Genomic DNA, 26,619 nt, shown 5'->3' with positions numbered 1-26,619 from the left:
ACTAGAAAAGACCCTATGCAAATTGACAATCAAAGCGTAAGTTTCTGCTTGAATTTGATTGTCACGAATGTCTGTGCGTGTCCATGAACAATATTTCGTTGAATAATCTTATCGATTGTCCGCGAATCTTGGTAATACTTTAAGCTATGTGAGTACGAGAAGTCTCTTTCTCGGCTGTTTATTTCTAGAAGGGATACTGAATAACTGAACGATGACTGAGGTAAACGCTGCATTTCATCCGCGTGCTCTGCATTGGTCACGACTGACAAGTCACTTAATCCCGATGATCGCCTGCGATTAAGTATGGAAAAGCGGAATGCCAGCGGCAAGGAGGACCGTCAGGTCCTTCAACACTTCGTTGCCAAGGGGAATACTATTCTGATGCGTATCTCTGGTGAATGCGACAAGAACGTTAATACGTTGCGCCTCGGCATGCTCGTGGAGGCTGTCGAGGATTTAGGAGACAGTGCACTCAGAGTGCGCGTCGTCGATACTACGGGATCAGAGATCTGGCATGGCACAGAGTGGCGCTGCCACAGGTTCGACTTGATTCCTGTCACGCTGGACGTATGGAAATTCCTACCTGCGGTGTCGGTGCCCCAGGAGAGGGTCCGCTTGGCCAACCACAAGGTGCTGTGCAAAGAGCTCACGAGCCTGGGGACCAACGATAACGTCTGGTATTGCCCAGATCCCCAGGGTTACACCAAATATCTGGCTGTTATTAAATACATTGGACCTGTGCCACAGATTGGCCAAGGATATTACTTTGGACTTGACTTGTTGGTAATTTTGACAATGCATTCTTGTATATTCGAACTGTACGTATCGCAGATAGATCAATGTGGTTGTTCTACACGATTCATAGGAAGGTCAAGAGTCATCTAAAACAGCTCTGCTAAGTAAAGAATACTTCGTTTCCACTCATTCCGAAGGGCGATTCGCTACACTGAGCCATATTTTCCCGGTGAAGCCTGAAGGTCCTACAGGTCTCGGGAACTTTGATAAAAGTACAAGGATCTACTCTACTTCTTTCCATTCATGGAACACCAATTTATTAAAACACTTGTCGTTCTAGATTCGTTCTTAAAAACAGACGCTGGGAGCAATTATACGAGTGAGAAAAAGAAGTCTGTGTTGGATCCCGCGCCACCTGTTCTCATAGACAAATTTGCTACGTTCGATGACAATAAAAACAATAACAAGGACCAACGATCTCTGTCGAAGGAGTATATTCAGTCTGCGAAGTCAATAACGGTTGAAAACGATAGCAATGTAACTAAAAATACAAACGTCCACGCGTACACCCAGTCTGGTAATATTAAACATGTGAAAATAAATATTGAGCTTGACTTCTTGGTGAACAGGAAGCTTTGTTGGCTTTACTAGAAATCCCACATAGCATGCTTGTCTACTTGCCGGCACAGTAGAGGGAGTTAAGAATAACTGAGGTGGTTAAAAATAGCCAAGATCTTAGTCCGTCTCAGTGTTGCCGGCAAGTCCTTCGGCGTTGTAGATTTATTATAATTTTTATTGTAAAATGGCTACCACGTTGCAAAACATTCCTATCTTCGTGTTAGAGCACAAATGGAGTAGTGATATAGAATCAAACGTGTGCAGTGATATAGAGGAAACGCTTGAACGTTTGGATCACAGTAAGAAAAATGCAGGCATTCGCGTAAACTCTATATCGCACTTCCGTGTTTCGTGTTTATACACTCTGCCATGCTGCTTCACATTGCTATCCACATAATTTTCTGTCGCGCATTTCTTTTTTACCTTTAACGAGACACCTTCACCTCGACTTCGACGCACGAGATGGTACATGAATTTTTATTATTCTACCAGGTGGCACGCCAGAGAAGAATGAAAATAAGAAATTCGGGCGACTAGAAAACTCAGATTTAATTGTCGGTTCCAATGTAAAAGTGCTTTTAGACTCTGATGCGCACTATGGAGTCATTCGTTGGATCGGAACACCTCCTAGTATTACTCCTGGTAAATTAATGGCAGGTGTAGAACTGGTACGTTCAATGGATAAAAATATACAAATGGAAAGCGAAGTCCGAAGTGCAAAAGGTTTACTCGTTTTATTTTTAGGATGACAATCAGCCGTCAGGTACTGATGGAACGTACAAAGATGTGAGGTATTTCCACTGTCGACCTTACAGAGCAGTCTTCATTGATCTTGAACAATGTTCTCGTTATGACGCAATGGTAATACTCGGATAATAAATGTTCTTCACTGGTGTACTTTATTTCTGTGACGGGTAAAGAAAGAATATTGTTGCAGGCGAAAATCGACGATCCAGCAGCACCGCTAAATACAGATAATTTTGGAAACATGGAAAGCTCTGTGATCGTCGGGATGGTGCGTCCTATTTCCGTTAAAGGAAATTTGGAAAGTATCTGCGGAAAATATCGAGGGATTCAGGGTCATCATAATTCGTGTTACTTGGATGCCACACTTTTCAGCATGTTCACATTTACTAGCGTGTTTGATAATCTCTTATTTAGGTAATGATGGGGTATAACTCGATGTGTTATTAAAGATAATAGTTTCTTATTCGAAGTAAACATATTCCGGAATGATACTTTACAGACCACCGAACGAAAAAGACTGTCTACAATATGAAGAAGTACAAAGAGTATTACGCGAAGAAATTGTAAATCCACTTAGGAAAAATATGTTTGTCAGAGCAGATCGTGTGATGAAACTTCGTACTTTACTTGAAAAGCTGTCCTCCGTATCTGGGCTTACTAGCGAAGAGAAGGGTTTGTACTTACAATCCTATGTTAATCATTAATGTGTCATAGTTGGATTGAAATTATTTCGAATGTTCCCAGATCCCGAAGAATTTTTAACGTCTCTGGTTGCTCAAATTTTAAACGCTGAACCATTTCTCAAGCTAAGCTCGGGGCAAGACGCGTACCACTATCAACTTTTCGTCGAGAAAGACGATCATTTGAATCTTCCAACGGTACAGCAATTATTAGAGCAAAGTTTCCTCACAAGTAACATAAGGCTGAAGGAGGTTCCTTCCTGCCTTATCATACAGATGCCTCGGTTTGGAAAATCATTCAAAATGTATCAAAAGATCCAACCTACGCTGCTGCTCGACGTAACGGACATCATCGAAGATTGTAAGTAGCACTAATAAGTCAGAACCACAGTGCAGTATTTCGCAATGTTTTATTTGCAGCTCCCAGACAGTGTACTGTTTGTGGGAAACTGGCAGAGTTTGAGTGCAAAGAATGTTACGGGCAATGCGGCGTTGGACTCGAGAGTATTGCTTTCTGTTTGCAGTGTCTGGAAAAGGTAAACAGAGCGGGAAGGTGAACGCGAAAAAAGCATGAAGTTGATGGATTTTAGGAATGCATCGTTCCAGGTACATCGTCACGAACGAAGAACGAATCATGCACCAAAGAAGCTCGTAGTACCGATGGAATTCTCCATTTTACAAGAGCATTGCCCTGTTCCGCGATTGTATCTGGAATTATCAGCAGTGGTTTGCATCGAAACGTCCCACTACGTGTGTTTTGTGAAATGTGGTCCTGGTTCGGAAGCACCATGGTGTTTCTTTGATTCCATGGCCGATAGAAAAGGTGTGCCATGCACGTTTTATAATTTCGTTAAATATCTTACCTTCGGGACGCTACAGCGAGCTCACTTCTCTGGTTTCAGGCGAACAAAATGGTTACAACATACCAGAAATGGTTCCATGCCCGGACTTCCCATATTGGCTAAGCGAGGAAGGCGGAAATTATTTAACCGAATTAACAGACGATCGTCATTTACCGGAGCATGCGAAACGACTCTTGTGCGACGCCTACATGTGCATGTATCAATCTCCGGACGTTATGATGTACAAATAAGTTAGGTAAGTTAGGTTTAAAATCATTACTCGACGAATCTATGCATAATGTTTGCTTGCTGCTTTATTTATAATAATGTATAAGAACTGGTGTGCTCGAGAGAATCACTAGCAAGCACCTCCGCTTGTAAACGTAAGATGTAAAGACAAGAATGATATAAGGTTGAACTGTATCGATTCATAAGGTTTATTCAGATGCGGACAGACAAACGTGTAATCTTAAAGAAACTAAAGTTTTACATACATTACACAAATTACCACGGAATCACTGCTTTTAGTCAAAAATCTAATAATCTAATTCGAGCATAGTGCTTCCTTTTAAAGCCGTGAGGTATTATGTATACATGTATATATTCATCAGCGACATAAAATTAAGTATTCATTCTACATGGAAGTTTTGGGAAACTCTACCATGCTATTTGCAAAAAATCATGTATTGCGCGAACTATTTATAAATCTGCTCAAAATAATTTCGACGTATCGATATTCGCGGCTTGCAAAGACATACATATACGTGTAAACACATATTAATCATGTAAAAACACAGTTTTATACTGAATGTTATCCATATATCAAAAACATGTCATGATACGATTATATCAAATAGCATAAACAGTCGATATATCTTTTGTAACTTAAAAATATAGCTACGATTCACAAGTTAATGCTTAATTACAAAGTCCATTAAGCTTTCCGTTCTTGTATTTAAATAATGATAGACTTCTTCTAATAATTCAAGTAACTTGAATGTTCTATTTTTTACTTCGTGTAGAAGAGAAACATTTGTAGTCTTAGACTTACAAGAATTTAATTCACATTTAGCTGATTTATACACTTAAAATGTACCGAATGTGGAAATTTAAAATTATGGATTCCCACAGAGAGAGAGAGATAGAGGGACAGATTTCTAAAATCTTCCGGACTTGTTCATGTGTTTGATTCTTTGTTGGCTATGATTAAACGTTAATACTATAAAAAAAAAATTAATGAGCAAAGTACTAGGATTTTCTATCAAAGATATTGAATGCGAAACAAAACATCACTGCAAAAGAAAGATATATAGAATAATTGTAGAAATTAAGGTGTATCGTTGTACATAATAAGCACTTTATGTAATAGGTGAAATTGATTGTTCACTTATGCCCTTGTACGGCAGAACTAATAAAGATGGGGATAAAGTTTGTAAATATGTTTTGTAACTTTAGTATCTATCTTCATCTTCATCCATGGCAAAGTCACTGCCTACTCCAGAATCTAATATATAGAGGGGACTGTAAAGAAAAGCAGAGAGAACGGAGCATTTAGGAAAGTGCGATTAAGAAAAAGAATCTATCCCAATGAAATGCGTACACTTACTTTATTGCTCTGCATGTGAAAAACACAATGCGTTTCAACTTCTTATTGTAGAAGAAATAATTGAAAGACCACAAGCATCCATCCTCTCCAAATGGATCGCTCACAAAGTCTGGGTTGTAACTAAAATATTTTCGAATCCTTAATTCATTTTGTACGTCTTGCAATTTATTCTCGTAAGGTTCAAGGTGCTGGGCATAGGTTACAGGGAATATATCAAGTCGCGCGTTTACCTATAAATATCACATTCGCTTAATGATATTTCGTCGTCAACGGCGGCCCAAAGCGCCGTTCGAAGGGTGCGGTAGTGATCACCTGCAGTTGCACTGAGATTGCTGTCAACAGCGTTCATGACCCAAGTCAAACTTGGTTCCTTACTGAATTCGTGGCTCTTTGCGTCAGAGAAATCATAATCTGGGTGGAAAGCTGAATTCAAGGTGGCGATCAAATAGAACAACGTCTTTCTACTGATTGTGTCACACAGCGGGCCATCTTCGTCGCCGGAAACGCTGCGGCTATAGCAAAAACAAAGTAGGAGAAGGCTGTCAGTCGATCAATATACAGGTGAAGCATATTATCTAAAAGTAAACAGACATCTTATCATGACGTCACTTTGAACTTTTCCTGCTATTGTTCTGTTCATACTCTGCATCCAAGGAGATGATCTTTGCATCTGTACATTCATCCTTACCAAGCTATATTCTAAATGCATAAAATACCTCTGAGCAGGTGATGTCCCCAAAGAGGTTTGCGGTGGCGACAAAGCTTGAAGATCGTGCGGAGTGAATCCCTGTTCTGCATTGAAACGTTTATACAGTTGTTTATCATTACCAGCCATTTTGCACGAGTAACTCTCTATTCTGCGAATCAGAAGGAACCAACCCCCGGTATCATTCGGAAACATCGCAAGCTACAAAATCAGCTGAATAATCGACGGGATTATCTCACCTGCCTATTATCTTGCTGTCCCCAGTTTTAATGGACAAGGCACTGTTTATAGCTTCGAAGCGTGTACTCTCCAGCAGCTTCATCTTGCCGGCGACAATGGTATCCTCTTATGACGCGCGAAAGGCTGAGTCTCTCTACTGGATAATCCTGGTGTAGCTTCTAGCGGATAGCTGTTGCGCCATTAACCCTCCATCTGATTGGAGTCTACGACCTTTAGCGTGTAGCTTCGATGAAAACCTGACCTCGTTTTTCAGTCGTACGGCCAAGACGTTCAATAGAAACGATATGTTAAGAAACTTCTGCGACATCGAAGGCTTATTGAGTCCTTGTACATCTTTTTTATGTATATGAAAATTCCTTTCCTCTTCGAGTGCACGAAATTAATAGTGGACGTAATGATTTTTCCCGCGTCGCCGAGCTTGTACATCACAGATCTCTAATTAAAGATATCGAGACGAATTGTTACGTCCGCGGGCAACCCGATTTCGGCAATCGGTGTGTGTTCGAATTGGAGCTACGGCCCGTGACGAGCGGTCGCCTTGGTCGAGCTGCGCGAATGACGTGCGACACCCGTGCAGAAGAGAAACGGCCTAAAGGACGGGCACTGATATCCTTGGCGGAACGAAACGCGCCGTTTTCCCTGGGAAAAAACCCGCGCTAAACAGAAAGTCGCTGGCAAACTTGCCACGGAAATGTCGACGTAAGGGAGCGACCGATCAGGATCGATAATCGGGAGTCAGCCAAACGTACCGACTAAAACAAACTTCACACGTCCGCTACTGGCGAAAACAATCCATAATCACGGACATTGTTGTCACTATCACACGGAATTATCACGGCCACTGTTGACGCGTAACACCCGCGAAACTTTGATCAACCTACGATTCCAATTGATCGACGATCGACAAACTTCAACCCTCTTCGTTCCTGTTTTCCCACCGTTTACCAATTATATTTGCGTCTCTCGGTGTCAGTACGCCTGTATGCAACAACGAATATATGCGTCCTACGTGACAGAAATAGCGCACAACGAAGCGTCTTGAATTTCCCTCTCTCTCTGCCGCCCTATAGTCAAGCCCGTTCTCTCTCGCTCCCTCTTCATATCTCGCCCGCCCCACCACTTCTGACCGTTGCCCCCACCGTCGTCCAACGTTTTGCTTTCAGCGGGGATTCATGCGTGAGTTCCGTCCAGCCAATCACGCGCCGCCGATAAGCTAGTGTCTGTACGGACGCGGTGCAGTGCGTGTGCGTGCGTGTGCTGCTTGCTCCGCGTACTTCGGCTTAATTCTAACCTTGCAGAATGGTGACAGGGATTCGAATTTATTGGTAAAATGTCAAAACGCTGGGGCAGCGACTATGTGGTTACGGAACACCGCGACTTGCAGGTACGTTGTCCTTCGCGATACGATCGCAATTACGCGTTACTATCCGCGAAGAATGTGCGCCTCGACCTCGGGCACAATAATACCGAAATGTTTCCGATTGATAAACCAACTTTTTTTTTCATCTGCAGGCGAATACCATGGCCGTGGACGCGACTGGCAACTACGTGCTACTTGCCGGGTAATCGAAAGCAAATATTACTCTGTTTACCATATCTTTTTTTGTCACTCCCTGTGTCTCCAGTTTTATGTACCTTGCTTGTACGCCCGCAGACGTAGATGCTTCGCGGTGAAACACCTGGACGAAGCTGCGGATGCCTTGAAGAAGTTCCAACGACAAAGCAAATACGAAGTTGGCTCCGCTGAATGGAATCCCACTAGTCTGAACTCTCATTTGTGTGCTGTATCGGTTAGCATTTAAGGAGTATTCGTTTCAAACTCATTCTGGCAAGTTAGTTAATTGGATTTCAATTTTAGAGTAATACTCGTATCGAGATATTGTCCCTCGTTGGAGGCGGTGGCCATGAGTTACAAACCACAAACAGCCTTAAGGCGCACACCAGAGTGGTGAGCGACTTAAATTGGCATCCCAAAGAGCCGGATATTATAGCTTCCTGCAGCATTGATACGTTTATACATATCTGGGACATTAGAGACCAGAGGAGGCCTTGCTCGTCCTTCTCCGCAGTTGGTAAGATTTCTTGTTGGAATAGTGGTTTAGCAAGAATTTAGATACATGTGCAATTGAAATTTACAGCGGGCTCTTCTCAAGTACGATGGAACAGTTTGTCGTCAAACATGCTAGCCACAGCACACGACGGGGATATTAAAATATGGGATCAACGAAAAGGGAATAGCCCTATGCAGTATATAGCTGCCCACTTAACTAAAGTACATACAATCTATTTCATTCGACTCGATTACTTTAACGTTTGTTTGCTTTAGCATTCGACCATGTTTAAACAGAAACTTATAAACAAGGAAGTTATTTTAGATACATGGTTTAGATTGGTGCCCGTTTCAACAAAATCAACTGGCAACTTCTAGTCAAGATTGCACAGTGAAGGTCTTTGATATCAGCAATCCGCGTAGAGCCGAAAGTATTCTAACGACGAATTCACCAGTGTGGAGAGCTAGATATACTGTAAATATAATATCGTACTTGATAAGGTTGAAGTTTGTTAATGTATATTTAATATGATCTGAAACATTTACAGCCATTCAGAGAAGGATTAGTAACAATAGTGGTACCGCAATTGCGACGGGGAGAGAATAGTTTGCTGTTGTGGAACACAACGAGTCTCAATGCACCTATTTATACCTTTGTAGGACATACCGATGTCGTCCTTGAGTTTCAATGGAGGCATCAAAAAATAGGTATGTTTTATAAAAATGAGTTCTCGTATCGAGGAAAATACAATATTACGGAATATATGCATAATTCACAGAAAATGGCGATTACGAATTAATTAGCTGGTCAAAAGATCAGTGTCTAAGAATATACAAAATCGATCCATTTTTGAAGAAGGTATGTGTTTGCACGGATCTATGTACTGTTTCTTATTTGCACAAAAGTAAACTGAATGCCGCTTTTCTAGGTATGTGGGCATGGTATAGATGATAGTGCATCTATCTATACACAATATTCTGAAGATAATAATTTAAGTATGTATGCTTCCCTTACGAATACAACGCAATTGTTTATTTTCATTAAACTAATACATTCGCCATTAATATAGGAACGCTACAATCCGTCCAGCAATTGCAACTCAATGACGCTCAAAGCGACCGCGAAATAAATTGCATAACGACGAAAGCTGACGAGCCGATACTAAATCCCGAAGCAGACGCGTATATCGAGAACAATAAAGAAATATCATCCCCCACGCAACCGAAAACTTTGCAGCAGGAGTTCTCATTAATAAATATGAACATACCAAATATAGAGGTAACATATTAATGTAAAGTAGAAATCGACGAAGGTAAAATTCTTGTTTGTCATTCTAGGTCAATGCTATGGATGCCGTAGAACGTAGTTGTACTGTGACGGCATCCAATAAGAGTTACAACGTGATATTGAAAGTAAATTTCCCTGCAAATTATCCTTACAGTGCACAGCCTACATTCCAGTTCTGTCCTGGAACATCGATCGACAACGCAACAATGGCGAAATTATTAAAAGTTTTGAAGCAGACCGCTCAGCAGCGAGTTAAAAAAAATAGATCTTGTCTGGAGCCGTGTCTCAGACAATTGAATTCAACTTTGGAGCAAGTAAAGCAATTTATTTCTCAGTTTGCCCTCGCGTTCACCTTGAGCAATGTCTGACGTGCCTTCCCTTTGCCTTTAGACGTGTAAAAAAGATGAGAATGAAAGTAGCCACTTAGGGTACGACATTCAAGACAACGCAAACTTCTTAAGCCCCTCTAACATATGTACAAACTACCAAGACGCCTACATACCGTTCCCTAGAACGTCCGGCGCGAAGTTCTGTTGCGTAGGTATGTAAACAGACAATAAAACATCGATGCATTGTGTACTAGGACTCTGTTTAACGTTTCAATAGGTATTCTTGTATGTTTTGGTCGTGCTTCGTACACCAGAAGGACGTCGATGAAGCCAGAGAGCACAACGCCTCGAGCACTTTCCGCGTTAGGAAACGGAATTGGCAATGCGGAGCATTTCATGCATGTGTATCCGAATTCCTATGTACAATCGAGTGACAACATTCCTATTAGCTCTTTTTACTTTCAAGATCGTGTACGTAAACATATCTCTGTAAAGGCGATGTTAGAGGACTGATTACTTATCTCTCCTTAATTCTTTAATAGAAAATGAGCCGCGGACTGCACAATACCAACAGAATGACTCACAGGTCATGCTGTAAAAACTATCATTTCATGGTAATCACTTACGATGCCTCGTCATTGTTTTTCGTCAACAAAGAGCTCGCGGAAAAGTACGTGTAAGTACAAATAACAATTGATTACATCATTCTGGTTACCGACACCACTTTCGAGTAAGTAATCTTGTAATGTTTACCTCCAGCATCAATATCACCGATATTCCAGCGATGTGCCAATACAATGCAAACGTTGCCGCGCAATTAGAACGCCCCGATTTGGTTCAAGCGTGGTGTTTAGCTGCTCTTGTCATATCGCAGCCGGTTTCGAACGTTGGCCACAATTCTTGCCAATCGCCTGAGATAGACGCCCCTTGGCCTCTGCATCCTTTTGGTCAAAATCTAATTCATTCTTTGTGAGTAAGTCGTCAGTCTAATGCCGTACAGACAACGTCGTACACGAACTCTTCTTTGCTACTTAGGATTCAACATTATGCCAATCAGTCGGACATTCAGATGGCAGGCATGCTGAGCTGTGCGTTTAGTTATCGCTCGGAAAATCCAGACGTTGCGCAAACTCGACTAAGTAGCAAGTCTGTTAACGTTAGTGTAAGTATGCTAAACTCAGTAGTGTTAGATAAATATTTTAGCATGGTCTGGCACGAGCACTATGCTTATAGTATCATTGGTAATCAACGCGCTGTGTGTCTTGATCATACATATTGTCTTCTGTTCATAAAACGTACTAAACGTCGCAGGATCGGCCGTTTCGAAATGCAGTATATCACATCTTTCATACTTAGCACACATCTCTTTCTTCTGATGCACGAATAAGTATGGTTTTAGAATGTGAATGTTGATCCCCTGCGATACGGCGGTATAGTACTTGTAATAATAGAGCATACTATACCAGCGGTAGTACACACTTGTTGTTTCGTTTCAGTATTTTATATATACTTTCGAACACTGCCAGATAATTGATATAATATTATCTTTGTTATAGAGGCTTTCTACAGGAAAATGGTGGTTGAAGGTAAGGCATGGTTTTCGAACTTATGTAAGATTGTGCGTGTTTGAGAAGACATTGGTTCTTAGGGTTCTCTATCATGGTAATATTTGTTACTGCCTTACAGCATCGGAGTGGAAGTGTCGTGATGCGACAGAGCATGCAGGTTTGGCCATGCTTGATTTTAAAAACGCCAAACTTTGAATATCGTTGTTTAATCGTTGCCTTGTATCATGATCAATAACCATGAGAAATTTTGTACAAAGTATTCATAGCGATTTAATCGACGTATGTGATGTACTGTCTGTTGTGATAATTCCTAAGTTTCGCACAGAAGACAAACAGTTTTTGTGCAGAAAGTGATCACAGACATGTTGCCTTGTCTATTTCGTTGTATACTGTATTTATATTGTTGGCGTAACATTTCAAGATCCAGCTATATTTCACACAATGTTCGATGTATCCTTCTAGCCCGGTGGTTCGCCATACCATACGATCCATCTAGCCGATACCACGTTGGAACAAGGGTGGAACTTTCAAAACTTGAAGCAACATCGGTCCAACTCCTGGTCTGATTCGCTTGACGATTTGAAATTTATCCAAGACACGTTCGGCGACTCCGTGAAACATATTAGGTATACAGTTTCGAAACTATAAATCCTGAGATTCTACTTAAACATCGTTTCAATAAGACCAATTCGCGGTTGTTTATAAATTAATTATAGACTGATTACGCAGGTTACTTGACGAGAAGTACACAACGCTATACGATGGGTATAAAAAGGCATACGCCGAAGTGTTGCACAGGTGGCGTTTATTAGACGCTCGTGCACAAGTATTAAAGCACGTGAGCACAACCCATCTGGACACCCACAAGGGCGTCGAGTTTCAAAGCGAGTGCCAGATATGTACGAAAGTTAGCAGAGGTCCTCAATGTATAAGTTGCAAACGACTGGCTTTGGAATGTGTGATCTGCCACATCTCTGTGAGGGGTACATTGAATATCAATCACGAGTCTATGGTTCTCTTTCCCGTAAGCAAATGAATCGCACAATTCTCTTCTAGGTCCGAGTAACTTTTGTATATTCTGTGGTCATGGAGGGCACACTCAACACTTGGCTACATGGTTCACTAACGAAACGCTGTGCCCAACAGGCTGTGGATGTTATTGCTTGCAGGAAAGTTCTGCCCTTTTAAAAATGTAAATAAAAGAGAAGAGAATTGTACATAATCGCGACGATATTTAACTCATGTTACAAGAGGTTAATAAATATGTCTTTTTCTTTAATATGTTTACGATTCTGATACTTTCGTTGAGTCACTGTTTATTCAGAGGGGTGTGTTTCAAGCACTTTGTGGAACGTATTATTATCAGAGGAGTCAGTTTCAGGCACTTCGTGGAACGTATTATTATCAGAGGAGTCAGTTTCAGGCACTTCGTGAAATGTATCATTGTCAGAAGAGTCAGTTCCAAGAAATATTCTCCGCAGCTCTGCCACTTCAGCTGTAAGGAAGACACAGAGGCTTGTAAGAAAACGTACGTCACCGTAGCAGGTATTCAGGTATACCCTCATTGATTCGACGCTTTTCACACGCAAGGTACGCTTCTCTCGCAGGTTTATCTCTTTCTTCTTGTTCTCTCCATATCTTTTCCAGCGCTGCATATTTCCTCCGCTGAACGAAACCATAAATTACCCCAGAAATTAAGCAGCTCCATCTGACTAGCTAATTATACAGACGGTTCCACGGTGAAAGATTCCAATGCTTCGAATTAAGTGCTATTACCTTTATTAGGGGGCTAACTTCCAGTGGAGGTAGAGTGACTTTTTTGTCAGTCATTTAAACGAATTATGTTGGTAAAGAAACTGAATTTATTTAAATTATTTGAATACTATAACTATTTAATAAGATTCCCGATGTCTCTCAATTAGCTAGAACACGCGACATTCGCATTAACATAAACAAACGAGTGACTGAAAGGTGAATAATTGATAATCAAAATTCAAAACACTGTCGCCGCGCGTCTTTATTGTATCTATTGTATACAGAAGTACATGAGAGGCTTTGGGTATTCAATAATTAATATCGATAATGATCAGCCTTGTAAGGTCCTTCCACAGGTATACCAAGATATTTCGCTTGCTCTTCCGACAGTTTCGTTAACTTCACTCCCAGATGATTCAAATGCAGCGCCGCAACCTCTTCGTCCAGTTTCTTCGGCAACATGTGCACGCCGATCGGATAGGATTCTGATTTGGTCCACAATTCTATTTGAGCCAGCACTTGATTCGTGAACGAGTTGCTCATTACAAAGCTGGAGTGTCCAGTCGCACATCCAAGATTAACTAAACGGCCCTGAGCGAGGAGGATGATGTGTCTGAAACGGGAGAACCGAGTGTGAACGGAAAACTGACGAATCTAGGGAGCCTGCTGTATTCACAGTATCAGAGCTTAGAGGTAAGACGTCGCCGAGTACTGTGTAATTGCCCACCTGCCGTTCTTCAACTGATATCTGTCCACTTGAGGCTTGATGTTGACTTTCTCAACCGCATTCTTCTCGAGCCAAGTGACATCTATCTCGCAGTCAAAGTGGCCAATGTTGCAAACGATAGCGTCCTCTGGCATATTCACAAAATGCTGACCAAGTATAATATCTTTGCATCCGGTTGTCGTGACATATATCTGTCCTTTGGTCGACGCCTCTTCCATTGTTGTTACCTGAGAAGTTCATTCGCTCCTATTACAGTTCTTCAGAAAGAGCCCTCAATCGGAGGACTCTTAGTCTTTCGTGTGTAGCCTGCTTGAAACTTTCAATAATCACCTCGTATCCTTCCATGGCGGCCTGCAGCGCATTGATAGGGTCGATTTCTGTGATTAAAACACGTCCGCCCAGCGCCCTGAGGCTTTGGGCACACCCTTTACCGACATCTCCATACCCAGCCACGACGCAGACTTTCCCAGCGATCATAACGTCTGTCGCCCGTTTGATTCCATCGATCAACGACTCTCTGCATCCGTACAGATTGTCGAATTTGCTCTGCTCGGTAAAAGGGAATATTGGTTCATAGAAACTCCAAAGCTCAGTCGCGGTAGGGTTGCGGTTGTCTAAAGTTACCGCAGAGATTGTTACAGATCCTTCTTTATAACAGTCGAAAAGTGATCTAGTTGGACAACTATCCCAGAGTGGTTCATAGAAGATCTGCAAGAATCTCCCGCAGTAACTCATCGCAGTTTCTAATCCTAAGACACAGCTTCTTTCTGCTTCCTTGAGCTAAAGGACCTGGGATCACGAGTGCGACGAACCTTCGTTACTGAGTCATTGACGTTTATCGCAGGGACCTTAAGGTTGCCTTCTTTCAGCATGCGATAGAGATTGTGCACGCCGGTGGTAGTCTCCTCGGAAATGCCACGACATCCTTTCAGGTATTGCGGGAACTTCGTGTGGACCAGGTTGGTCAGGTCTCCGCCATCGTCGAGGATAAGGTTCAGGGGCTCGCCGTCTTCGAAGACGAGGGTTTGCTCTATGCACCAGAGGTACTCCTCGTCGGTTTCACCCTTCCAGGCATAAACAGGCACCCCAGTTTTTGCAATAGCTGCGGCTGCGTGATCTTGCGTGCTGAATATGTTACACGACGACCACTGAACCTAATGAATCAACAGCATCGATGCTAATCTCTGAAGTGCTACTTCGTATTGAGGAGTTCCCACTGTGTGAGTATTAATGAATGAGGTTTGTGTGATTGTTAGAGCAATAAATTCATCATGTTTCTGTTTTTAACGAAACATGTACAGGGCCATCAAGTAGCTATTATTATTTCAGTATCCCTGAACGAGAATCAGAAGAATGCTCCTTGTACACCAGCTGTATTTTCCAGATTGGATCATCGTGTTATGGTAAGGACTTCTTTTGAAATGAAATATAGTCGTGATTCTTTATATGTAATCGAAGATCAGGACTTTCATCATGGAGATCTGAAGTACTTCATAGTCAATGGAGCATGTTATAGTAATGATAAGTGATAATGGATTATTATCCAATGATAAAAGTGTTATTCTATGTAACAGCAGCAGATATAGCAGCAGTGTTACGCGAGAGGCGAAGTTCATTGCATCACAAAAGTTCAGGCTGAATAAAACATGTCTGTCTGTATGATTTTGAATGCTGCTAGAATGTGTTTTGTCACAATAGGGATCAACAGCCTAATACTTTATCTGAGGTATATCTACAGTTGGGGAGAGATCTGAAAGCTTTTCAACGTTTCGTACAATTGTAGGTGAATGTTGCGAAATATGCGAGGTCACGATCTTCGAGATAAGCTCGCATACATGTGTAAATGTGAACTATTTTCGCCATCTCTTCCGTTTTTGCTCCATTTTTGTAGAACGCATACAAACGGACGAGTCGCTATTCATGCTTTGTTAATACAGCTGATTTTTTTTATACGGATTCTTTTCAGATTATACAAAAGAATACTATAAAAAACCCATCCTTTGAAATCCCTTATCAATAAAATAACATGAATTGCGTGATACTTTATAACTTTCGTCGTTCCTCGAATAAAGATATTCATGATTGAATTATAAAATCTTGCTTTTTTGCGTTCGAATTCGGCGACGGAAAAAGCTGCACGCGGTCGTACTCCATTTTGGGGCTGCAAGTGTTGCTCGTAAAAATGTTAAACGACTTACCTTCGCTCCGAGTTCAACGAGGGTTTCAATGAGAACCGCGGTTTGCACTGTCATGTGTAGGCAACCGGCGATACGTGCGCCTTTCAAAATTTTCCCAGGTCCATACTTTTTCCTGATGGCCATCAAGCCTGGCATTTCGTTTTCCGCCATGGTAATTTCTTTTCGGCCCCATTCCGATAAAGATAAGTCAGCTGCGACAAAAAGACAACAATATCGTACATTAATAACCGACGATTAAATTATGCCTCCTCAAATCCGTTTATTCACTTTGTTTCCGAATCGTACCGATACGTGTACGTTGCCATGTAACATTCTAATACTCGAAAACACCTATGCTAACTGCAGAAGACTACATCTTCTATTTAAATTAACCCATATATTACTTTATTTCCTCCGTTAGTAATTAAAATCAATTTCAAATGTTATTTCTCGTTAAACAGAATCGGTACTGTATTACGAGTATTACGACATACTTCCGAACGTTTCGTTACTCCGATTCTGTACAACGTTGATCCAGCCAGATGATCATTGTCTTTTTGCATTCTATATCTGCTGTAATTTGTTTACGTCAAAAAGGAGTACTTATGTGCAATAGAGGAGACTATAATTTAACAGACATGTGGTAATGTATGGTAATCTCTGTACAAATATGTGACGTGTAATCGGAGCGTATGTTTTCTTTCATCTGCTTCCAACAATCGTCAGTTTTCCTGTAGTAGGAATCCTGGTCCGGTACTTCAAGAAAATATGCTGCTCTAAGTGCCACGAAAGGAGGTTACGAATTTTGCTCCAAAACAACGACCACGTGTCCGGCTAGAGTGGCTCCAAAATTTAGTTGCGGTTCTGCTACTTACCGACTTTGAACGCAGGCTTAGAAGACATTCTTGTCGATTAAAGAACGATTAATGGATTGATAAATAGTTTATGTGGCGAGTTCGAATCACGGAACGCGTTATGGAGCTAGAAAATGCGCACGTTTCCGCCGGCGTGTTGCGGTGAAACTACGCTTGCGGAAAGTCCGATGGTTCTACTTTGAACGATGTCGCTAGGGATCGTGACTACTTGCTGGATCACGTGAACGGGGATTCGAAATCCCGGCGGGAAAGAGATGTCTTATTAATCGTTACTTTCAAAGGAGGAGGAAGCCACTGACGTGAATTCAAAAAATTCAACAGCTGCTTGCACAGTGTCAGAATGGCCGAGCGGTCTAAGGCGCCAGACTCAAGGTTCGTACCTTATCAGTTCAAAGCTGATCCCGGGGCTTTCTGGTCCTCTCTGAGGGCGTGGGTTCGAATCCCACTTCTGACAAACTTTTTTTTAACTTCATTTTTCACTACTATATCCTCGTTTCACTTTAAGTATCGATACTATAAACTTATCGAATATTATAATTCTATTTTTGCTGGCCGCGATTGTTTAAGACATATGGTACACGTTTGATTGTCGATAGAATCAGAATTCTGAGGATTATTAAACAGGATATCATAAGAAAATGATAATTTACAATGTCATTCCAGTTATAAATTGAGGCATTGAGAGCAAAAACGGACTGACTCACATTGAGAAACAATCATTTTTCCTATTTTATATGAAAATTTCGAGGCATTTGCTCAAATCCTTAGAGAAAACAGTAAGGAACTTTACAAAACTGAATAAATTGATAATTATCATGATTTGCACTTACGTAAAGTGTTGATTACATAAGAAAAGGTTCGAATTTTATGAAAAAATAGCAAGATGAACGAAAATCATTGAAATTGATACTACATTGTAATGCGCGCCGGGCCTGAACTTCCCGGTCCTCAGCGGGTCGAACGCGCGCCAAAAAAATTATTCGGCATCGAATATAAACTTGTGACAGAAACGTAAGAAATTACTGAGTAACATGATTAGCAAAGATTGAAATGTACACGAAAATCATTGTTGAAAGATAACATTCTTTGAAACGACAATTATTGTCGCCGCTGTACTAGATGTAGAAAAAGTCGACGAATAAAAGTGGAAAACAACAGCGTTTAATGTAACATAACAAAAGAGGCACATTTTATTTTCTTTAACAATAAAGTAAAGAATGCTCTCACACAGTCATGGTTCATTGTAAATATCGTGTTATCTAAGATTAACATGCCTGTATCGTGGTACAGTACACACTAAATTCTACCACTTTGCTATGCTACATGACTAGTTTACAGACAATATAAAGTGCAACTTATGTTCAACAATCACATAATATTAGTATTTCCATTTAATAAATAGTGTCACTATTACTACCATCTCAATACTATTATTGTTATTCAACGACATCGTCATTATTATCGTTATGCAGGATCAAACAATCGAGAAAATGAAATATCTTTCGAAGGTAGAAATTTTAGTACCGCCAACACGGCGTCGTATCTTCTGCTCGACAATTGGTAGCGGCCAATGTTTCTATATATTTCACACTTCGATTCGAGTTCTATCCAGGCGCTTAACGGATTACTTCCGTCTAATATAAACTTGTTATTCTTCCATATAATTTAAAGATAATAAGAACAAAGTGACATCGTCGCTCATTCCTTCGCACGCCGTCAGGAACCTGCGCGTATATTCCATGCTTGTATTTCATTTTCAGGACAAGGACTAAACCATCGAGAGATAAAAATTTGTCGCGCAACAAGCCGCAGAAGCGAGATTAAAGTTTAAGAGGTAGAGTAATTCTTGAAGCGTAGGATCATCTAGGTGTCCGTCGATTCTTCAAGTAACGACGTTACAACAATTTCATTAACATACTCGCCCCGTTACAATTGCTTTTAAACGATTGTATAAATAAGTTGCAAAAAAACGCTCTACACACCGAGAACGATCCTGTAAAAGCGCCTACGTTAATACTAAACGCGAAAAATCAAACGCTGGGCAATAATTTAATTATCATTATTATAATTACTTTCATTGACTTCGCATCCCTCACACGCTATTCATACTTTCGTTGTGTATTCATTGACAGTTGTCATCTGGAAATTTGGTAAATGTTCGATTAAAATTTTGCTCGGCCTGATGGATTATGTAAAATTGTGAAACATACATATCGGAGAAATGTTTATAGAACACATTGAATATCCTACAGGAAGGGTGTCCCTATAAACGTGCAACTAAACATTCCGTTGCATAAACATTTCCCCCATTTTCTCCTGTAATGCATCTTAAAACTGATTACGGCGGCATTAAATAAACTGACATGGAATGTCTGAAAACATTAGAAAAATAGCTGCAAATTTAATATTTAAAAATATAGACTAGAAATGATCATCGTACCTATCAACTAAATAGACCACAGAATAAATTACGTACTACTATAGCCTGCATTCTATACACTTGTGAAATGCACATTGTTCGTGTCTCGAGTTCCATTAAAAATAATTCGCAAGAGTATTCTTGTAAAATGCGAAGAAAAGAAGCGCTTGTATAAATTACAATTCTCTTTTTTCCTTTTCTTTTTCTCTCTTTTTTTTTACCACTACACCTACGGCGACCTTTCAACGAGGCTCTAGAATCATAAAAATCTGAACGAAAAATGAATCGTATATGTCCATACCGAAATAGTCTGCGTAATGGTATTAAATCTCTTACTTTTATACAAGACCTGTATAGTGCGCGAGTTATTGTTCAGATTCGATATAAATAGATTACAGCAACGTGTGTACAATTATTTAAAATTTTCAAAATATGCGCAACCGTTTCTTTCCCCCTAGGTATTTACATTTTGATACAGTTTTGATTGTAGTAAATCTTAAAAATCCAATTACGAGTTCCCGGATAATTGAATACCAATGTAACATTAAATTCATTGAATGTGCTTCCTACACTTCGGATAACGCGAAACCCGATGCTATCCTCGCGGACATCGTATATCTGCTATAATCGAGTCGATGATTTATTTTATTCTATGCCGAATGTATTCGTCTCTTCTACGGCCAATAGTAGCTTCTCATATAAAATTTCAGGCGTAGGGTATGGTGGAAGATCCAAGCGATTAAAGCACGTATGAGCTCTGAAAAGATATATATATATATATATATATATATATACACTTCATTTGAGCAATACTTGTTACTATGTTCATCAATATTAAAGCAGAATCTGTTATACCTGGGCAAACTGTTTGGCCTTCCCCATTTCTCGATGCAAAATTTCCGCGGCCCCGTGGATCCACGTAAAGCGGCGAATCCTTCATATGGAATGCTTGACGTCCCAGTCACGAACTGCAGTAGCCTCAATCGCTGTTCATTCGTGAACCGACTTATGCTGCTCCAAAACCATTCCACCACCGGATGGGCATCGTGGTAGCCACTCCTGTACTCCGTATGCGTCCTCCAATCGTTAAGGTCAATTTCAGCTGCTCCAGCTATGACCAGCTCCAACTCCCGCGCGTCAAACACCGACACTAATCGCGGATCTACTACTTCGTAGAACCCGCGAACCAAAGATTCCGTCTGCTCCGCAACACCGCGCTCGAGCCTCCAACGTACAACCCTCTCCAGATACTCTTTCTTATTTTTCTCGGTGACTGCGATATTTCTACCCCCTGGCTTCAATTCTCGTTCAGCCACGCGCCCCAGCAGTTCCTCCGTCACCGAGAACGTTAACTCCAGTGGCTCGATACTGATATCCTTCTCCTTGATCCACATCAAACTCTGGTGAAACTCTTGATCCAAACTCTCCAAGTCGCTCAGGCTCGCTGGTATTCGTAGAAGTGCCTTGTAAAACGGTCTGGTGAAAAAAGCGTCGAGGAGGTACTGATGGACCAACGCTAAACCCAATACTCTGCCCGAGAATCTGAACCAATCGTGATAGTTGTCCACGAAGGCTGACATGGGCGAGACTTGCACGGTGTACGTGTCGTTGGCAGAGTACTCGAACAGCCCGTAGTAGGGGTTGAAAAGCTCGCGCGACAGATGGAAGAAAAATTCGCGTGACGGTCCGCCGTAGTCTAAGCCTTCCTCGTGATCGAACATCACCACCAGCTTGCCTTTCTGCAAGTCTTTCTTCGAGGCAGCCATGATACGAGTGAATGCGTCTTCCAGGAGATGCTCCCTTCTTATGTGTAATCTGAGCAAAGCAAACAAGGTGAGAGCATGTAAATGGATTTAGCGTGTCGTTGTGATGTTACTTACTTCAATTTTCCTGGACCTTGGCCATAGCCTTTACTTTCCAGCTTCCTGTAAAACGTTCGAAGTTTAGCTTCGAAATCTCTTCTGTACGGAGCTGGGGCTCTAGCAGAAGCTCTGGTTAAGCCAGGTGAAGCATGCGGGCTACCTAGCGGGGATCTGCCCACGTTCCCAGGTACGTACGACATAATTTCTTGCTCGAATAAGCTGCAACACCGGATCCAGTGTATTAATATTACTACTTCTTTCGTCGCTGTGTTAAAAGCCAACGTTACTTTATACCTTAGCAATAGAGCCAGGGGTACGTCGTGCCCCAGTCGTTGTAAAGCGGTAGTGCCCTCGATGCGTATGGTATTCACTTTCTCCCTAAGTGCAATGTTCTGTCCAAGTGCCGAGTGTCTCTCTTTCAAAATATCCATTATATTTGGCTGGCGTAAAAAGGCGACAACCTTGTCGTTATAGGCTACTGGTATATCAGGCGTGGTTGTGACAGCTGACTGTTGCGGTCTGGGTGGTGGTACGGGCGCTTCGTTTAATAATGTTCGTGCGTGCGCTGCCTCGGTCGGCAATCTTGGGTCAATGAAAGACGTGGCTTTTCTGGCGTGGCAGATGAAGAATCTCTGAAATCATATTAACAGGTTTAAAGAATTCTCCATTGTCGAGAAAGAATGCTAGCAGGCACGAGTAACCTCAAGTTTCGGCATACTTTGCCCGTTCTATCAAGCTTCGATTCGTAGCCCCTTGGAAGCTCCTTAGCAGGATCGGCGAAGAAATTTATTAACGCAACCAGATCCCTATTGTGCTCGTATCTTGGAAACGCTGTTATGTCTCTTCTGATTCTACTAATCATGTGCTTTAGACTGGGATTACGGTTGTACAACTCCATGGCCTCCGCGTTTGTGTGGAGTACTGTGAAGAAGTCGGGTCTCGTTAGAAATAATACTGGCGGACTCGTGCTCATATCAAACGGTTCGGACTCGTTTCTTTCGGCTTGCTCGTTCGGTCGTTCGGCGTTCTCCGAGTTGTTCTCAATTGCATGCTGAGAGCTGGTCGGCTCGCGATCAATATTGTCGGAGCGCGAAATAGTTCGACGAACGCTCTGATAACGTCTGTCTAATTGCTGCCTCCGAAGATCGCAACCTGTGTTCTGTGACGTCAAGCTGGGCCTCTGCCAAGTCGTGGTTCGATTAACATGATCAATGTAGAATACTCGGCCATGACTGTCGATTCTTGCTTCCCAAGCTGCGACAATAACACGTTTACTGAATGTTTCTCTTTTAGCAAATAATTTTTAAAGCCGATCCAATATTTAAAGAGGTCATCGAGAATGTTTGTTCTTACATGGAGGCAGGGGATCGTTGGAGTAGAGCATTAGATTTGCTGTTTGGTACATCGGCAGCGGACGCAATGGCTTCGGACGATGCGTAGGCGTCGGTGGGCATTCCAGTTGATTCGTTACTCCAGCCTCCGGTCTTTCCAATGGTCTGTGCGCTCTTGGCGTGCTCAATAATGCTATACTTTTCGTAACAGCTCTCCGCGACTGAAATATTATGTCAAGTACTTAGAAATCCAACGTTACGCAACACACGTATGCTGTACAAAAATTACCTTCGAATTCGAAGCTTCGTCAACGTCTACAATTTCAAATCCAAAGCAATCTTCGGGGTGCAATGGTGCAGGGTATTTCTGAACATGTCGTTTAGGTAACTCTGGTGGGCCGGATGGCAAAGCGTTACTTCTATGCAAAAGTTTGTGCGTTGTTCGTGGTGGAAGTGGTGGAGGATTCGGGTATAATGTCTCGTACAAACATTCAGGAGATGAAAAGCCTCCTGTACTCCGCCATAATTGATAATATTCCACGTCTTCTGTCGTTACAATACCATTTGTGTCGCATGGCCTCTGAAGTGAAATATATTCTATGAATTCTATTTCTAATATCATACAATGATCTTTGTACCATTTCGATTGAACTGTAACTTGTAAGCTTGAAGAGGTGTAATGTTAAAGTGCGAATGGGACCTAATACATAAATACGGGCGAATCTTAATGCGATCGAATAAACCATACCTTTTTGGTCCCACTGTGGCCTCGTACCGCCTGCTGCGATTCTGTATCAGAATTACTTCCGTCGCTGCTATTCGAAGAACGAGGCGGTTCCATGTCTATGCCTTGGGCTTCCTCCAAACGATCGTGTTTAGCAGAGGATGGTTCCAAAAGTGCCATAGCATTTTCTTCGAGCTCGGTTTGCTGGACACGAGCGGGTCCATGTAAATTCTCTAAAATTGGCAGTTTAAACGGCTTCCTTATAATATCGTTACAATGTACCAAGTCTGCCAAACTGTTCTGAGATTTCGGCACGCTCTTAGGCACATGCCCACTCGAACTACCAGCTTCGTTTAATTTGCTTAAATTTTCATTCGTATTCTTATTATTATTCTGCACTAAATACAATGATTTATGCCCCCCGATGGCATCGTTCCTATGCGCTTCGTTCATTGCGGTGTTCTGGAACTGTGACTGTACATCGAAGCTACAAGAAGCCAGACCTTCCAAAGGTAAACTGCAATCTCTTATGCCGTAATCCCTACTATTACCGCCGAATACGTTATCATCGTTGTTATTATGCTGGCCTCCTGCGTTCTGTTCGTATTGGGATTCTGTACTACTAGACTGTAAATCTTTGCTAAAAAATTGTTTCTTTCTGATCATATTTCTGGAGGACAGTGGCAACTGTTCCGAGATGCTAGCTATCTTTTCAGCGCTGTTATCGATGCCAGATAAGAAATACTTCTTCCTCGTTAAAATCTTATGGAACGACGGCTTAAGCCTTTGACTCGAGTTCTGTATGAATTCATTACTTAAGTTACTCAAGATCCTAGTACTATCTTCAATCTCGTCGCTGGATGTCGATGCATTGCCAGCGGCGGCTCTCAAAAGTGAGTTCTCTTTATTACATGTTAGCGAGGCGCATGCATCTTCTTCTTGGAAAGCATTTAATGCTCTAGTATTAACTACTTCGTCGCTTACTTCCGCCTGACAAGAAGACGCTTCTGTTTGCTGCAAACCATTTTCGATTGGCATAGAATTTGTCTCTAACGGTAAGGATGCATTCTCACTTTGTTCTATAAAATCATTTTTACTGTTACTCCTTATATCATTCGTTTCGACATGTTTCGCAGTAGCTGACGATTCCTTACTCGTCGTGCTAACTGTTAATAACGCAATGGGCTGCTCTTCGGATTCATCTCCTCCACTGTCTTTCCCAAAATCTGTATCGGCGACGTTAACCTCAGATGGCATTTTTTAAAGCATAGTACCAATCAGTTGTATCTCTTTATACCGCTGTAAAGTAGAATACATATTATCAATCCACTGGCAGACCGAAGAATGATCAAATTATGAAAAACCATGTTCGACAACGCAAGGTATAATCTATTAGCAAGATATTCATAATTTCTTTAAAATTCAGTTCCGCCTTTTAATCAAAGATACTTGTACACACAGATAATTCCAAAACCGTCCACGAAGGTACTCTTGTTCAATAATAAATGCATTGATGCGACGATGAAGGAAGTATGTCGATTAAAATTGGGACCACGTCTGACATGGTTTGTAGTCCATGAAAGATATTATACATAATTCGTCCAATGATTGTCTCAAAGAATCTGAACGCGTTACTACAGGTCTACTTAACGCATCTAAAACAGAACTTTCGAACATTCAAAATTGTATCAGAATATACATTAATGTGCAGCACGACCATTGCCAGGCATGTAACAGACATTAGGCTCGTCTTTTGAAACTGGTACGTCTTAAAATCATCCTCGATGAATTACGAAGCGAAGGATTTTTACGATCTCCGTTAATCAAACGGCACACGTTACGGTAAACATGTTGTACTTAATCTCTGCGGTACTGTACGTGTCGCGGAGTAACATTTTTAACGCTTTGAATTTCGAACGAGCCCGAAACGTCAGATAGCACGGAGACTTCGTCAGAGAGTATCTTTTTACCTGCATATGTTACATCTTCCCCGAGCATTTTAACTGAAAACCCCCGGTAAAGACATTTCACGTCAGATTTACATATTCATTTACTCGTCTCGCTCATTACACGGACATACATCAAGGAACGCGTTGGTTTGACAGAAAGGTATAGCAGACTCTATCTGGTAACTTTTCACAGTGTCACTTATATATGAACCGTTTTCCATGCGCATTATTGCGCGATTCCGTGGGGAATTTTAAATTAAACGGCGGATCCGTTCCCGTGGAGCGCTGAAGTACTCATTTCACGAGTTGCGCGGGAATTTCAATGAAGGAAAGAAATGAAATGAAACACTTTCTGGATAATTTCTAAGATTGGATTTTAATGGACAGCTCGATGTTGATTGTATTGTTAACAAGTTCGATTTGCCGTTTCTACAAAGTCGTTTCTCGCTTGTGCCTTCTGGGCGCCCTACTTGGACCTTCCTTCGCGCTTCTTACATTACATACACATCTAAAGGGTTGGTAAGCGCAACCCTCAGGGTCAAGACGTCGCCCGAACAAAGTTTATGACTTTATGACTTTCGACCTTTCCCGACCGAAGTTTTTACCCTTACAGGACACCGGCAATTATTGAAAGCAAAGACAGAATTTTAAGTGCCCGACGAAATTTGGCACGCAGATGTGGAAGGAAAAGTTAAGATATTTACTATCATCGTCTGGCCTAACTGTAGTTCTGGAAATTATTGAATGCAATCTCAGGCTCTTGTACGCCTTCTGAGTTCAGGTATTAGCTACTAATATTGTACGAACGCGTTCGAAAAACTGGCAAGCAAAAACCCTCGAGAAGCACAACGCTCTACGTGTTTATGAGTCCTGGCAATAAACTCTTCCTCGTCCTCGGTTTCGATCTCGCTTAAAACCTTCCAGATGTGCTGCTCGCTTCGAACCCGCCTGCCTACAATAAATCTTTCCGCTACAACGGATTTTGATATCCCTATGTCATATAACTAACTTCACATAACACACAGAACCGATAGTTGCACTGGTTGCACCTTATTGGCTGGCCGTTATCGAGTGCGCACGAATCTGTTTAAATACATCGTTCGATTATTCGTTAAAAGTAGACGTTCGTTAAAAGCTGTGCCTCTTCTCTCGTTTCTCCATACTTTTAACAGATCAACGTTACAATTATTGTGCAAGTATAGGCAATACGGTTGCGCGTTATTTTCTATGTGCATAGGAAATGCGTGGAAATGCGTAGCAGTATTGGGATCTAGAAGTCTTCCAGTAGATAACGCTTAAAGCAATGCAGAAAATGCAACTGATTTCGATTAGATAAGTCTCTCTTTGCAATACCTATAGAAATCGAAGATAATCAGCTGACTGGCTTCAAT

General features: G+C 41.5%; 5 protein-coding genes and 1 non-coding gene across 14 annotated transcripts; 3 read left to right on the top strand and 3 right to left on the bottom strand.

Annotated features, from left to right (window-relative positions):
• Positions 1–14: 14 nt before the first annotated feature.
• Cyld (ubiquitin carboxyl-terminal hydrolase CYLD) lies at positions 15–5,059 on the top strand. Of its 2 annotated transcripts, none has more exons than XM_076815543.1 (11): positions 15–783; positions 866–1,007; positions 1,076–1,312; positions 1,846–2,021; positions 2,098–2,214; positions 2,291–2,514; positions 2,600–2,772; positions 2,845–3,141; positions 3,305–3,316; positions 3,387–3,603; positions 3,683–3,822. In XM_076815543.1, the coding sequence occupies exons 1-10, from the start codon at positions 304–306 to the stop codon at positions 3,581–3,583; spliced, it is 2,055 nt and encodes a 684-aa protein (XP_076671658.1). In that variant the 5' UTR covers positions 15–303; the 3' UTR covers positions 3,584–3,603; positions 3,683–3,822. The 2 variants fall into 2 exon arrangements, with proteins under 2 accessions (XP_076671658.1, XP_076671657.1); XM_076815542.1 differs by having other exon boundaries at positions 22–783; positions 3,201–3,316; positions 3,683–5,059.
• On the bottom strand, positions 4,046–7,174 carry Maf1 (repressor of RNA polymerase III transcription Maf1). Its single transcript, XM_076815580.1, has 5 exons — positions 6,174–7,174; positions 5,945–6,085; positions 5,459–5,740; positions 5,229–5,348; positions 4,046–5,143 (listed from the first exon to the last, which is right to left on the bottom strand). The coding sequence occupies exons 1-5, from the start codon at positions 6,254–6,256 to the stop codon at positions 5,074–5,076; spliced, it is 696 nt and encodes a 231-aa protein (XP_076671695.1). The 5' UTR covers positions 6,257–7,174; the 3' UTR covers positions 4,046–5,073.
• A 156-nt stretch (positions 7,175–7,330) lies between these two features.
• Positions 7,331–12,688, top strand: Wdr59 (WD repeat domain 59). Of its 6 annotated transcripts, none has more exons than XM_076815533.1 (21): positions 7,358–7,558; positions 7,687–7,736; positions 7,829–7,964; positions 8,033–8,246; positions 8,313–8,446; positions 8,550–8,699; positions 8,773–8,932; positions 9,004–9,083; positions 9,154–9,220; positions 9,295–9,503; positions 9,563–9,826; positions 9,903–10,053; positions 10,119–10,312; positions 10,384–10,517; positions 10,601–10,810; positions 10,877–11,003; positions 11,398–11,427; positions 11,528–11,566; positions 11,872–12,035; positions 12,139–12,385; positions 12,466–12,688. In XM_076815533.1, exons 1-21 carry the CDS (start codon positions 7,505–7,507, stop codon positions 12,595–12,597), a joined length of 2,946 nt encoding a protein of 981 aa, XP_076671648.1. In that variant the 5' UTR covers positions 7,358–7,504; the 3' UTR covers positions 12,598–12,688. The 6 variants fall into 6 exon arrangements, 5 of the variants coding, with proteins under 5 accessions (XP_076671651.1, XP_076671648.1, XP_076671646.1 ...); XM_076815531.1 differs by having other exon boundaries at positions 7,361–7,558; positions 12,139–12,392; XM_076815534.1 differs by lacking the exon at positions 11,528–11,566 and having other exon boundaries at positions 7,361–7,558; positions 12,139–12,392.
• A 713-nt stretch (positions 12,689–13,401) lies between these two features.
• Ahcy (adenosylhomocysteinase) lies at positions 13,402–17,226 on the bottom strand. Its single transcript, XM_076815566.1, has 6 exons — positions 16,944–17,226; positions 16,090–16,280; positions 14,704–15,045; positions 14,222–14,437; positions 13,892–14,118; positions 13,402–13,777 (listed from the first exon to the last, which is right to left on the bottom strand). Exons 1-6 carry the CDS (start codon positions 16,969–16,971, stop codon positions 13,480–13,482), a joined length of 1,302 nt encoding a protein of 433 aa, XP_076671681.1. The 5' UTR covers positions 16,972–17,226; the 3' UTR covers positions 13,402–13,479.
• Positions 17,227–17,277: 51 nt separating this feature from the next.
• On the top strand, positions 17,278–17,397 carry Trnal-caa (transfer RNA leucine (anticodon CAA)). The gene is made up of 2 exons: positions 17,278–17,315; positions 17,353–17,397. It is a non-coding gene; the product is annotated as a tRNA-Leu (tRNA).
• Positions 17,398–18,103: 706 nt separating this feature from the next.
• Hecw (Hecw ubiquitin protein ligase) lies at positions 18,104–25,459 on the bottom strand. Of its 3 annotated transcripts, XM_076815530.1 has the most exons (10): positions 25,250–25,459; positions 24,434–24,578; positions 23,304–24,358; positions 22,845–23,135; positions 22,578–22,776; positions 21,943–22,478; positions 21,519–21,856; positions 21,243–21,443; positions 20,218–21,177; positions 18,104–20,119 (listed from the first exon to the last, which is right to left on the bottom strand). In XM_076815530.1, the coding sequence occupies exons 2-10, from the start codon at positions 24,534–24,536 to the stop codon at positions 20,008–20,010; spliced, it is 3,795 nt and encodes a 1,264-aa protein (XP_076671645.1). In that variant the 5' UTR covers positions 24,537–24,578; positions 25,250–25,459; the 3' UTR covers positions 18,104–20,007. The 3 variants fall into 3 exon arrangements, with proteins under 3 accessions (XP_076671645.1, XP_076671643.1, XP_076671644.1); XM_076815528.1 differs by having other exon boundaries at positions 23,304–24,578; XM_076815529.1 differs by lacking the exon at positions 25,250–25,459 and adding an exon at positions 24,997–25,192 and having other exon boundaries at positions 23,304–24,578.
• Between the last annotated feature and the right edge of the window lie 1,160 nt (positions 25,460–26,619).

Source organism: Andrena cerasifolii, chromosome 6 (genome assembly GCF_050908995.1).
Source record: "Andrena cerasifolii isolate SP2316 chromosome 6, iyAndCera1_principal, whole genome shotgun sequence".
Lineage (NCBI taxonomy): Eukaryota > Metazoa > Arthropoda > Insecta > Hymenoptera > Andrenidae > Andrena > Andrena cerasifolii.
This window is presented reverse-complemented; position numbering and strand designations above follow the sequence as displayed.